Consider the following 14,223-nt stretch of genomic DNA (forward strand, 5'->3'; position numbering starts at 1 on the left):
CATATGATGCTTTATTTAGTATTTAACTAACACTTTATATTTACCTGGTATTTTAATATGAGTTTTGCTTCTCAAATATTATTTTTGAGTAAGATATAAAAAGTGTTTTTTAAAAAGTAGAAATCTAGTTCTTTGAGGGGGATATTTGAAGAGAGGGAGTTAGATTCTTTCGTTGGCCTTGAATGGGAGAATCTATTATCAACTAATCAAAAAAGACCAGCTTTGATCTGCCTATTTTCATGAAATGATTGTGTGTGTCTTTGTATTTATTTAGTTCTGCCAGCTAAGCCTGAGAACATTTCCTGTATCTTCTACTATGAGGAAAATTTTACTTGCACCTGGAGTCCAGAGAAAGAAGCCAGTTATACATGGTACAAAGTGAAGAGAACTTAGTAAGTATGGGAGCTTGTGTGCTATCAGTGGGAGTAAGGGAAGGAGGCAGAGACTCCTGGTTCATTCTTGGTTCTAGTCAATTATGAAGTGAAGTTTTTTCTCCATTACAGCTTCTTGATGACCCCTATTTGCGTTCATTGTCTGGGGTGACATCTTGGCTACTGTAGCCATGCTGACAGGATCTGTAGCTACAGAGGGAGAGGAGGTGTAACTTTATGATGACCTCCTCTGAGAAGCCCTGAATCGGCTGAGAGTAGTCACCAGTGGAAAAAAATCTGTTTGTTTACTATATTCAGCTATATTTGTCCTCTTTCCATAACGTGTCATAAAACTGTTCCTTTTTTATGGATCTAATTATAGTAAGTGAGGTTACAAACCCAGAACTAAGAGGCAAATTTTTCTCAGTTTGCCACTTATTTGCTTGTGACACTTGTCAAAAAGTATTCCACCCGGACAGTGATTCACACATTTGTCACTACCTCAAGCATCCCTTTTTATTCTAATTCTATTAGGATAAAAATTATAAAATTTTTATTATAATTCTAGCCAAAAGCTAGATGTTTTAGTGAGCATTTGCAGAGAATTTTTTGAAAATTTAAAAATAGCTCATAAAACCCTTTATGTCCTTCATGTTCCCCTAAGAATAAGGAAGCCCATGTTAGGAAATATTGAAAGATGATCTTTAAATTTTTTATGTTTCAAAAAGAAAGTCTGTAATTCCAAGTTTCTGTTTTGTTTTGTTTTTCAATACAAGATCTTATTTATATGTATTTTCCCTCTACCCCTTGGAAATTGGTAACTAGTGTTGTACGGAAAGTATACGTCATTTTTTATGGTAGGATAAAAGGAAAAAAGCAAACACTATCCTTTGCAGTACTCATATATCAATGATATGTCAGAGAGATGATTTAAAACAGAGGTCAGGAAACTTTTTCTATAAAGGGACAGATAGTAAATATTTTAGACCTAGAGGAGATTGTGTCTCTGTGAAAATATTTAACACTCCTGCTATAGCAGGAAAGCTGCCATAGACAATGTGTAAACCAATGGACCAGACTATTGTCCAGTAAAACTATTTGTGAACACTGAAATTTGAATTTCAAATAATTTTTACATGCCACAAAGTCTTTTCTTTTTATGTATTTTCCCCAACCATTTAACAATATAAAGCCTGTTTTTTTTTTTAAAGATTTTATTTGTTTATTCATGAGAGACACAGAGAGAGAGGCAGAGACATAGGCAGAGGGAGAAGCAGGTTCTCTGTGGGGAGCCTGACATGGGACTCGATCCCAGGACCCCAGGATCACGACCTGAGCCAAAGGCAGACGCTCAACCACTGAGCCACCATATGTCCCTATAAAACCTGTTTTTAACCTGTGGGCCATACAAGAACAGGAAGTAGGCTATACTTGGCCTGCAGGCCTACTTTGCTGAGCCCTGCTTCTGAAAATGAGTGATAAAGGCCCAATAATCCATGGTCCAAGTGTTTTTATCTTCCCCCAGATTTATTAGTTCTAGGCCCAGTATTGAATAGAAAGTACCTGTAGAATGAAAATCTGGAACCTTAGTAAGTGTACTCCTGTTTTTTCTTTTAAGGAGTCATTCGACCTCTTCCATCACTCCCTGTGCATTATCATTCTCACCCATTGGTCATGTAAAAGTAGGAAGCACCTGGTTGTGTTTTCCTTAAGATTTTATTTATTTATTTCAGAGAGAGACAGAACACGAGCAGGTGGGGTGGCGGGAAGGGGCAGAGAGAGAGAGGGCCTAGCTGACTCCTCGCTGAGCAGGGAGCCCAATGTGGGGCTCAGTCCCACTACCCTGAGATCATGACCTGAGCTGAAGTCAGGTGCTTAACCAACTGAGCCACCCAGGTGCCCCAGGCCTTGGTGTTCTTAGGCCTGTATACAACCCTTATTGATGGCTCAGGCCTGCTGGGATCTCCAGGACTCCCAGACTGTTTGTACTTTTCTAAGCTTATCACTGAGAATATCTCTTCAAGGTAGAATGGGAAGATTTCTTGTGGATGGGATGATGTTGGGTCAGTGGTATGAACAAAAAAACCTACTGATGATCAGAAATGATAGGAATGGCTTTTTCCTTGGGAAAGAATAAGAGGAGTTGGGATGCCTTTCTGGAGGTAGTGACTTTTGAACTGAGAGGTAAAGGAGCTCTAGAGGTGCAGAAAAGGGAAGAAAGGGTATTTCTTAAAGGTTATAGCATGAATAGATGCAAAAATATTCAATTATAGTAATAGTACTAATAACAATGATAGTAACATCTCACTTTTTGACTAAGTGGCTGACATTTTAAAAGTACTTTATGTATATCAGCTTATTTCATCCTTCTAACAGTGCTATGTTATAGATATATTACTATTCTCATTTTAAAGATGAGTAAACTCAGGCATGGAGAGGTTAGGAAACTTGCCCAAGGCATAGGATTCAAACCTGGCCAGCTTTCAGAGCTTGTGCTTTTAACCACAAACCAATATTACTCTGGAGGCCATTTTTACACTGCACAATAACCATAGAAAGCCTTTAAAGTCTTTTTTACTTTCAAAATTTTATTATTCTATATATTTAAGCTCTGCTCCTTTGCCCTCAACCCCAGCCAACATTGGCATCTTGCAAAGTGGGGCCTTTTCTATTCTCTGCCTATTTCATCTCTGATATCATTCCCATAGCCATGGAGACTCTGACTATACCCACCCATCTGATTCCTACCAATCTTTGTACTTGTGTTCATTAAGTTGTAGTTTGATAGGATTTAAGTTACCTGTATGTCTAAGGAAAAAAATTTAATGAGTTGTCTGAAAACAATATATGCCAATGGTAAAAAATTCAATCTGAAAAATAAAAAGAATGTAAAAAAAACCTTGAAATTCCATCACTAAAGGTAATAACTTTAACATTTTGATGAATACTTTTCCAGACATCTCTAAGAATAGTTACTTTTTTTAAATGACTTCATTTTTTTAAAGATTTTATTTATTTAATCACAAAAGACACACACACACACAGAGAGAGAGAGAGAGAGAGAGAGAGAGAGAGAGGCACAGGCACAGGCAGAGGGAGAAGCAGGCTCCATGTAGGGAGCCCGACGTGGGACTTGATGCCGGGTCTCCAGGATCACACCCTGGGCCAAAAGTGGCGCTAAGCCACTGAGCCACCTGGGCTGCCCTAAGAATAGTTATATAAATATATAAGTTTATATATATAAATGTGATTATTCAATACTTAATATGCATCCTTTTTTTTCTTCTACCACCAGTAAGTGTACGGGCATCTTTCCATATCAATAACTATAGATGTGTTAAAAACTATATTTTAAATTCTGTTTATATATCTACCACTCTTTATTTAACAAATGCTCTTTGATTTTTCTTTTTAAGAATAACTTCTCAAGGCTAGAATCTGGGGTTTTCAGGATCCTAGTCAGTATTTCTTACCATTAGGAGATGTATTACAAGCATAGATTTTGGTGGACTTACAGAGTTGCAAGGAAGTCTCCATGGCTCATAGCATCTCAGGCAAAAAGCAGGTAACTGATCTCTCCTGGGAAGAGATGAGGAAGCAATTTGGAGAGAGGCATCATATTTGGGTCGATATAGTCCTCAGAGAAACCCAGAATGAAACTAATAAATACATGCTTAATATGTTACGTATGACTTTGTTTCCAAACTGCTGTACTAAACTCATGTTGAATTGCTTTTTCCTTCAAAGCTCTTATGGATATAAAAGTGATATTTGCTCAACTGATAATTCTACAAGGGGAAATCATGCTTCTTGCTCCTTTCTTCCTCCAACAATAACAAACCCAGATAATTACACCATTCAAGTAGAAGCTCAAAATGCAGATGGTATAATGAAATCTGATATAACATATTGGAACTTAGATGCCATAAGTAAGTATCATTTTTATTCTTATATACTCATTTTTTTTTCTCAAAGAGGTGAAGACCCAAAAGTGATTCAAAACTCAAGGATATGGTAGGTATGTGTTAGGGGTATACCTAGAGTTATGGATATGTATGAGGGTTCCTTTTTCTTCACATCTTCACCAATGCTTGTTATTTCTTTTTCTCATACCATTCTGACTAGTATGAGGTGGTATCTTATTGGGGTTTTGATTTGCATTTCTCTGATTATTAGTGATGTTGAGCATCTTTACATGTATCTCTTCACCCTCTCTTTGTCTTTGGAAAATGTCTTTTTCAGGTCCTCTGCCCATTTTTTAATTCAAATTGTGTGTGGGTTTTTTGTTTGTTTTGTTTTGTTTTGGCGTTGAGTTGTATGACTTTATATATTTTGGATATTAGCCCCTTTTTGGATATATCATTTGCAGATTTCTTTTTCCACTCAGTAAATTGCCTTTTCAATTTGATGATGATTTTCTTCACTGTGCAAAAGCTTTTTATTTTGATGAGGTCCTGATAGCTTATTTTTGCTTTTATTTCCCTTGCCTGAGGAGATATATCTAGAAAAATGTTCCTAAGGCCAATGTCCAAGAGGTTGCTGCCTGTGTTTCCTTTAGGAGTTTTATGGTTTCAGGACTCATATTTAAGTCTTTAATCTATTTTGAGTTTATTTTTGTGCATAGTGTGAGAAAGTGGTCCACTTTTATTCTTTTGAAGTACTATCCAGTTTTCCCAGCACCATTTATTGAAGAGATTCTTTTTCCCCAGTGTATATTCTCGCCACCTTTGTGATATATTAATTGATGATATGTTTATGTTTATTTCTGGACTCTCAATCCTGTTCCACTGATTTATGTGTCTGTTTTTATGCCAGTACCATGCTGTTTTGATTGCTCTAGCTCTGAAGTGTAGCTTGAAATCTTGGATTGTGATACTTGAAGCTTTATTCTTGTTTTTCAAGATTTCTTTGATTATTTGGAGTCTGTTGTTGTGGTTCCATACATATTTTAGCATTATTTTTTTCTAGTTCTGTGAAAAATGTTGTCATTTTGATAGGGATTGTACTGAATCTGTATATTGCTTTGGGCATCATGGGCATTTAAAATTTTTTAATTCTTCCAATCTATGAGCATGGTATATCTTTTCATTTGTTTCTGTTGTCTTCAGTTTCTTTCACCAGTGTCATAGGTTTCAGAGTACAGGTCTTTTACTTCCTTGTTTAAGTGTATTCCTAGGCATTTTATTCTTTTTGATGCAAATGTGAATGGGATTGTTTTCTTAATTTTCCTTTCTCCTACTCTGTTACTAGTGTATAGAAATGCAACAGATTGCTGTATATTAGTTTTATATCCTGCAACCTTATTAAATTCATTGTTTGGAAGAATTTTAATGCTAGACAGTACATACTGATTGAATAATGTTATTTAAGAAGACAAAGGTTTTAGTTAGCATAATATCAACTTTGTTTAACAAATAGACAAATAAGGATCCCTGGGTGGCGCAGCAGTTTGGCACCTGCCTTTGGCCCAGGGCGCTATCCTGGAGACCCGGGATCGAATCCCACATCGGGCTCCCGGTGCATGGAGCCTGCTTCTCCCTCTGCCTGTGTCTCTGCCTCTCTCTCTCTCTCTCTCTCTGTGACTATCATAAATAAATAAAAATTAAAAAAAAAACAAATAGACAAATATTTACATAGAAAAGCCTGGAAATACACTAGAATGTTATAATGGCTCTGGTTGATGGAAGTATGGATGATTTAAACTTTTTCTTTGTATTTTTCTATATTTAATATTTTTTGGAATAAGCATATGCTACTTTGAAAACCAGAAAAATGTTACGTATTTTGAAAGAGAGAGACTTAGGGTGAGAATATTCATAGTGTTCAAGGGAAATGAGAGGTGCTTTCTACTAGACACTTTTGGGAGTCTAGGAAAGAGAGGTTGAGGGGTGTGGAGAGTAAATAAGGGAAACAACACATTTTCTAGTCATGTAGTCTCTTCATTTGACCTCCTTTCTTGTTGGCATAAGATCTGGAACCAATCAGTAAAAGGTACATTTGTAGAAAAATCAGAGGAATGTTCTCCTCACTGGCCATTCCTTTTTATGGTGGGGTGGGGGAGTGGGAGAAGCAAGGGTGGCACCATTCCTTTTGTACTGCCTTCCTCTTTCTTTTTTTAAAAGATGTTATTTATTTATTCATGAGAGATGCAGAGAGAGGCAGAGACATAGACAGAGGAAGAAGCAGGCTTCCTGCAGGAAGCCTGAGGAGGGACTCCATCCCAGGACCTCAGGATCCCTACATGAGCCAAAGGTAGACGCTCAGCCACTAAGCCACTCAGGTGTCCCTTGTACTGCTTTCCTAATGCCATCTACATATAACAGATTACAAAATACGCATTATGATTTCCTTTCTAGTTTTCTTTTTTTTTTCAATTTTAGGTGGATGTTATTGGCACCTTCTGGTCTTTTTGCAAATATGAGAAATTTATGACTTTTATTTTCAGTGAAAATTGAACCACCTGAGATTTTCAGTGTGAAATCAGTTTTGGGCATCAAACGAATGCTTCAAATAAAATGGATAAGGCCTGTGTTGGCTCCTCATTCATCTACTTTAAAATACACTCTTCGATTCAGAACAATAAATAGTGCCTACTGGGTAAGTTATGCCTTTACAATGTTTCTATTAGTGAGCCCAAATAAGAGAATTATTGATAACTAATTTTTTCCTTTTTCTACCTTGAAAAAACAGAAGACAGACCATAGTAATACTTTTCTTGCCAATTTCCTATTTGGGCCTTTTAGATCAGACAAGTGTTTCACTTGCATTCTGGGTACAGGGACATATTAAAGAGTGAGAAATTTACTTTTGCATTCCACTCTGGTTGTGTCTAGATGTGTTGGTGGTCAAAGAGTCTATGGCTTGGCTATTTCCTTTTTTATTTTTCCAACCTTTTATGAAATTGTGATATATGACTTGTACTTAGAAAAGTGAACAAAACATAAATATTACATTTAATAAATTATAGTAAGTCAGCACTTATGTTAGAATCAGTGAGGTCTAAAATAGTATACCAAGGTTCCCTGCCTGCATTTTCCTAATGACAACCCTCATACCTCCTTAAAGCTGTTATCTTGATTTTTCATGGTAAATAATCCTTCACTTTTTATTATGGATTTACCATTTAAACCTGCATCCCTGAACAGCATGGCTTGAGACATTATGTAATAGAAATCCATACATTTTGTATTTTTTAAGTATTTGGCTTCTTTCAGTATTGTACTTTTAAGGTTCATTCATGTTATATAATGCTGGAGTTTATACATTTTCATTGTTGTATAATTTTACATTATACAAACACAGTGGAATCATGGCTTTAATTTGCATTTACCTGACTTTTAATGAGCTCATGTACCTTTTCATGTGTTTATTGTCTGTTTAGAGTCCTTCTTTGTGAAGTGTTGATTTAAGCCTTTTGCACATTTTTTTTTCTAGTGGGTGGTCTGAATTTTAAATGGACTTGTAGGGGTTTCTTATATATTTCATTTCTGAGTTTTTGTTTGTTATGTGTGTTGTAAACATATCTCACTATGTGGTTTGCCTTTTCACTTTCCTAATGGTTACTTTGGATGAACAGAACTTCTTTATTTTAATATTATCACATTTTATCAAATTTTATCTATTGCATCCTTTCTTAACCTAAACCTTTTCAGAAAGGAAAGTTGGTTAAATTTCACTTGTCTGTGTTTAAGACAAAAGAAATAAAGATGTTCACTCTTCCTCTTGGTTTTCTTTCTATGCCAGCTTTGGAACCATACTCCTAGTACCTGACTACATGTAATGTAAGATTACTAATTTGTAGTTTTCGAAACCCAGAAGGTAACCCTTAAGCAAGGTAATTCCTGGCACAACATAAGCTCATCTTCCTTCACACCACATTTATTGTTTAAGTAAAGCTAAGGACTTGCTAGGGTGATCTGCCCTTGATTTATTCTGTTTGTCTGAGCCCAGAGTCCTATGGCTGCTGAATAGGATTCAACAAGAAAAATAAACCAGAATCTCTTCCTCTAGAAAATTAATAAGCCATGTACAACAGTGAGGGCAGCAGGTGTAAACTACCCCAGCATTCAGCATTCTCTACACCACCTCTTTGACAAACTCACCTACATCTTCACGTATCTTTGCTCTATTCCTTCCAGTGTCTGAGGTAAGAGGTCCTTCTTCTTCTCTCCTGAAGGAAATGAGAAGGGAAGTGGAATATGTATTTAGTATCTCTCTGCTTTCAGCTTTCAAATACAATCAATTCTAAATCCAACTATAACAACCCAACTTTTCTACAGAAAAGGTCCAGATCCTTACCCCTCCAAGATGTGGCCCCTACCAAACTCTCCAACCTCATCTTTCATCCTGCCCTTGTTTCTCTAATGGCTCTAAATTGCTGGTTTCCCTTATGTCATGTCATTTCACTATTCTGTCTCTCTGCTTTGTACCTCTCCTCCTTCCCACAAACTTGTTAAGTCTATTCATGTCTCAGAACTCAGTTCTGACATACTTCCTTCTGAGAACTTGAGAGAGGTACTCCTCCTCTGTCACTGCACTTAATAATACTCAGCACTGTCATTTAAAGTCATCTCTCCATGCATTAGACTATAAAAAAATCCCAATATGTCCATATCAGGGAGACTTACATTTGTATGATGCTGTATGGGTTGCACAGTGCTTTCTTAATACTCCAGGCTATTTAATCCTTGCATATACCTTTCAATGAGGCATCACTATTATTATTTTTACAGATTAGTAAATTGTGATGTATAGAGCTTAAATCCCTTGTCCAAGATTTAAAGTTTTATAAGTTGCAAAGGTTTTCTGACTCCAAGTTGTCATTCACTTGACCATATTTTAGCAACCTCCAGACCATCTTCCTGTTGCCTATTCTAAGGAGTTTCCACTTTTATAAAATGAAACCATATGAGCACTCTGCCAAAGGATCTCAAGACTGTTTTAAGAGTTTAATTTAGGATTTGTACCAATAGTTTTGACTCATCTCTTAAAACATAAACACTTTGGGCGAGCTAGAATTTGGCATAAAGTATAGGTTGTTAGAAACAAACCTGATGAAGTTAACCTAATGAAGTTAATTAGTATTTTGTTAGGAGTCCTTGTCTGTGTTGAGCTGGGGAAGTTTTAGTTAAGCATGTATAGGGAGGATCAATTGAGGGCCAATTGATCTTGGACTTGCCTGGACAAAAAGCCAAACTAAAAGAAGCCTTTCTGGCAGGCACATTGTTTAAAAGACTGAGCAGATTTTTCTTTTTCTTTTTCTTTATTTCTTTTTGCTTTGGGAGTAGGGCTGGAAAGAACATGCTTGCATAGTTACATTAGAGCTCTCTAAGCATGAATCCGAGGATCCCCAACATATAGGCCAAGTGTGTGCTTGAGGATACTAGTAAAGCAAGAGAAAACTTTGAAAGATTATTTTAAAAGAATATTACATATTTAAATGAGCATAAAAGGAAAATAGAACTTTATTAGACTTCTTTGCATCTATTTTTTTGGTTAATATGGTTTTTATTTTGATTCACATAAGGAAGGCACCATATGTATGATTGGCTTTCTTCTAAAGGTCTTAATCTTGCTTCAACTCTCCCCGTAACTAGGCTCAGTTGGGGAGGCTACACTCCCAGAGATGATGGATTATCCTAGTGACCCTGTTCTGCCATTGCACATTTCCAGAGGCTGTTGGAGGAGGGTGATCAGGGAACTTTGGATTTAGCTGTGAAACCTCTAGTTCCTACCTCCTTTTCCCAGCACCATTTTACTAGCCCGGCAGTACAGAAGTGTCTATCTGCAGCTGGGATGCTCAGCTTTTTGCCACATATACACATTCTCATTTTGCTCAATTTCCTTTAGGCCCAATACCTATAATTATGTACTTATTTTCACAGCTGTTATATACACATAAGAAATGTCATGACTTCCCTCTCTCATAAGGTTTTATGGGACTAGTGGGCATACTCTCAAAATAGACATGCCTATTAGTGCAGTTTATTAATCAACTGAATATGAGTTTATATAAACGAACACCTAAAAGTTCTTATAGCAGCAACAGTAACCATGCTCAAAAATAAATATCCGAATTTTTAGTTTTCTTGGAAATTTGGATCCACAAGGGACTTTAGAGATTATATAAGGCAATTTTACCAATAAGGAAACTGAGGTCTAGAAAGGAAAAGTGATTTGTTTACTTTATTTATTTATTTATTTATTTATTTATTTATTTACCTCTCCCCCTCCACTCTTTCAAGAGAACGTCAAAATGAATTCATGCTGAGATCCTTAGCAGCCCTATTGGTCACCCAAAGACCAGTAATTTGCTGTGGAAGATTTTGGTAAAGGGAAAGTGTCTAGGAGGGAGGAAATCTATGTTCTGATCCCAGTGTTGCCTATAACAAACCCTGATGTAGTCCATGGTCACTTAACTTTGTGAGGTCTTGCCCATGACCTGAGGTTGAACTTAATGCCACTAAGATCTCTGTTGCCTATTATTCCGTATATCGAAGTGTTAGAGTCACCTGCCATGTTTAAACTGAGGCCCAGGTTGCCCTGTGTCCCAGGACTCCACCTTGTATTTTCCAAAACAAGACTGCTCATTCACACCCAGCCCAGGGGCAGGAATCTCTGCTCTCCAAACTTGGAGACAGGAAACCGGGAGGGTGGTGGATGACTCACATCTGTTTAGGTGCAAATAATTCCTAGGCATGCATGGAGGTTTATTTATGAAAATTATACTTTTTTAAACTTAAGGTACAATGCTTCTAGTTCTGAAAAGGTAAGATAGGGTTGGGGAGTGGAGAAGAAAAATAGAAAGATAACAGGTGGTCTCCCATCCAACTCAGAAACTCAGGGTCATCTCTGTCTTTTAGATGGAAGTCAACTTCACCAAAGAAGATATTGATAGAGATGAGACCTACAACCTCACAGAGCTACAGGCTTTTACAGAGTACGTCATGACTCTGCGATGTGCCCCGGCGGAGTCTATGTTCTGGAGTGGCTGGAGCCAAGAGAAAGTGGGAACAACTGAGGAAGAAGGCAAGCTGGTCCCCTGCAATTCCTTCTCTGCCTAGCGCTTTTGGGTGGCCTGGGCCAAGCCTGAGTGGGTTTTGTCAAGCTCTGTACTTGAGAATCATGCGCTCTCACAGTCTGTACATTCCCTCTCCTCAGGGCACTCACTGTGCCCACCTGAGCCCACACGGTAAGCCAGCCCTCCTCAAAGGCAGAAGATCACATCTTTAATATTCTTAAAACTTCTTATACTATATGTGAAGCGGTGTAATATTATTCAAAGGTATCCTATGATAAAGCTATATATTGTAAGCATAAGCCATGGAACTGCTACTAAGAGATAAATAAAGGTATAATTAATAAGAAAAAAAAATTCAGATTCTTAATGATAGTGATGGAAAGAAAAAGGACCGTACAATGAATGAGCGCTCATTGTGACTCAGGAATGGTCATTTAGAGCAGTACTTTAACTCTGTGGGCTTGGCGAAATCCCAGCCTGGCTGTGGAGTGACTTTGGGTAGACACCTAATCTCTAAGCCTCAGTTTTCTCATTATTTATTCCCCTTTTCCATAATGGAATATAATTTATAAAATTGAGTTAAAAGTAGTCCCTACTGTTTAGTGTTATTTTAAAAATTAAATGAAAGAATGTACTTAGCTCGCAATAAACATTCAATACATGCCAGGCTTTCTGTTTTATTAAATCTCCTAGGAGCCCCATAAAATATGTGGAACCACCCCCATTTATTTGGAGGTGAAGGATCTGGGTTTCTTAAGTATTAGCAGATTGCTCAGGATCACTCAGCCTGTGTTACCATTTTTTGTAAATCAAGAGTCTTCCCAATGCCTGTCCCTCAGTAGTCAATAAATGTTTGCTGAATGTATCAGTTTCTTATGGCCACTGTGACAAATTATCACAAATTTAATGACTTAAAACAACAAAGTTTTTTCTCTTACAGTTCTGGAAGTCAGGAGTCCAAAATTAGTTTCACTGGACTAGAGTCAAGTTGTTGGCAGGGTTGTTACCTTTTGGAGACTATGAGGGTAGAATATATTTTCTTGCCATTTCCAGCTCCCGTGGTTGCCTGTATTCCTTGGTTCGTGGGCCCCTTCCCGCATTTACTAAACACATCACTCTGGTATCTGCAACCATCATTACATTACTCTTTTTTTCTCCTCTTCTGTGTCAGATTTCTTTGTTCCACTCTTATAATGACCTTTGTGAAAACATTTAGGGCCCACCCAGATAATCCAGGATAATCTCTCCAATTCAAGATCCTAATGTAATCACATCTGGGCAAAATCCCTTTGGCCATATAAGGTAACCTTTACAAATGGCAAGGATTAGGATTTAGATCTTTGGGGTACATTTTTCAGCCTGATACCATGAATGAATGAATGAATGGGTAGTCGAATACTTGGTATGTCCACACATCTTTTGAAATAAGGAGAAGAAATGCAAAATGCTAATCCTTCTAACTTTCTGAGGCTTTACTGTCATTTGTTTGTAAGACACACAGGTTCTAGACCTTAAATTTCCCCCACTCACACATTCAGCCATAATTTCAGTCATATTCTTGTAAGTCTTATTCAGTCTTACAGCCAAGTATCATAGAGATCTCAGATAACATTTGCAGTCAATTTCTGTGCTCCTTGGTCCATATGACAATTTATTCCTCTGGATCTTGGGTGAGTTTCCTATGAGACCAAGTTGGTATTAACAGATGTTCAGCACATTTGCCCAGATGGTCAGATGTCTGGAAATAATCCAGTGTCTTCTGAGTTTTGTAGCCCCCACTGGAGATGTCCATGCTAGTTCAATCTAAACTACCCTTTGATGGATGTGGTTGCACAACAGTGGTTCATGAAGCACATGGGAAACTAGGCTAGATGACTTCCTGTTTTCTTTTCTTTTTAAATTCACTTATTTGAGGGAAATATATATATATATATATAGAAAGAGTGAGTGCAGAGGCAGAGGAAGAGGGAGAAGCAGACTCCCCATTGAGCAGAGAACCTGATATGGGACTTGATCCCAGGACCCTAAGATCATGACCTAAGGGGAAGGCAGATACTTGCCCAACTGAGCCACTCAAGCACCCCAGGCTGAGAAGACCCTTTTCACCCCAAGACTCCATTCATCAATGTCATTCAGGCATCTAGTTTTCTATGCCAGGCTCCAGCAGTACAAGAAAAAGTCGTAGAGAATCCCAAATCATTATGTCTTTATGTACTTCTAACAGTACTACAAATGATAAGGCTATTTAAATTTTACATCAATAGAAATACAGAAATGATTAAAACAAAACTAGTCAGATTGGTTGGTTGGTTCTTATGTAAGAGTTACATAAGTTACATAAGTTACATAAGTTCTTATGTAACTTTTGATTAAAATTACATACAATTTTTGAGAACTTATTTGCATTCTACAGACATCACCTCAAAGTGTCAAATGAGTACAGATACAATAGTTTATAAATACAAAACAGCACATAAGTTACCCAGCAAAAAAGAGCCCATTGGTTATAATCTATTGGAGTAGTCGTTGTATTTTAACTGAGCCCTCCCTTTTAAAAGATTAGAAGGCAACGCACGCAGTGTCATTGAGCAAAGTGTCCTCTGCCTTTGCTACACCTTTCAGCAGGCAGTCTAGGAGGTTAAGTTCCACTTCAGGTTTTGCACTTCCCTTCTCTGCACTGTAGCTGGCAGTCTTCTCTCCAGTGACCTTCTGAGGCCACTATGGCTCCGGGTCTTCAGTTAGCACATGACAGCCCAGCCACTCTCTCATGTCAGCTTCAGTTCCATCCACTTGTTTTATTGCCAGAAACAAGATTTACCATTTCAGCTGATG

At 37.5% G+C, this 14,223-nt stretch overlaps 1 protein-coding gene across 6 annotated transcripts in view; it reads left to right on the plus strand.

Annotated features, from left to right (window-relative positions):
• Window positions 1-14,223, plus strand: part of IL31RA (interleukin 31 receptor A) — an 84,981-nt gene that overhangs the window by 43,551 nt on the left and 27,207 nt on the right. For 5 of the 6 annotated variants that reach the window (XM_072826429.1, XM_072826427.1, XM_072826426.1 and 2 more), the window contains 4 exons: window positions 275-392; window positions 4,119-4,300; window positions 6,817-6,968; window positions 11,234-11,399. In XM_072826429.1, coding sequence (XP_072682530.1) covers window positions 275-392; window positions 4,119-4,300; window positions 6,817-6,968; window positions 11,234-11,399 — 618 coding nt within the window. Of the gene's footprint in view, window positions 1-274; window positions 393-4,118; window positions 4,301-6,751; window positions 6,969-11,233; window positions 11,400-14,223 lie in introns of those variants that run through there. The other variant, XM_072826431.1, reaches the window with a different exon arrangement.

The sequence above is a fragment of the Canis lupus genome, chromosome 5 (assembly GCF_048164855.1).
Source record: "Canis lupus baileyi chromosome 5, mCanLup2.hap1, whole genome shotgun sequence".
NCBI classification, from domain to species: Eukaryota; Metazoa; Chordata; class Mammalia; order Carnivora; family Canidae; genus Canis; species Canis lupus.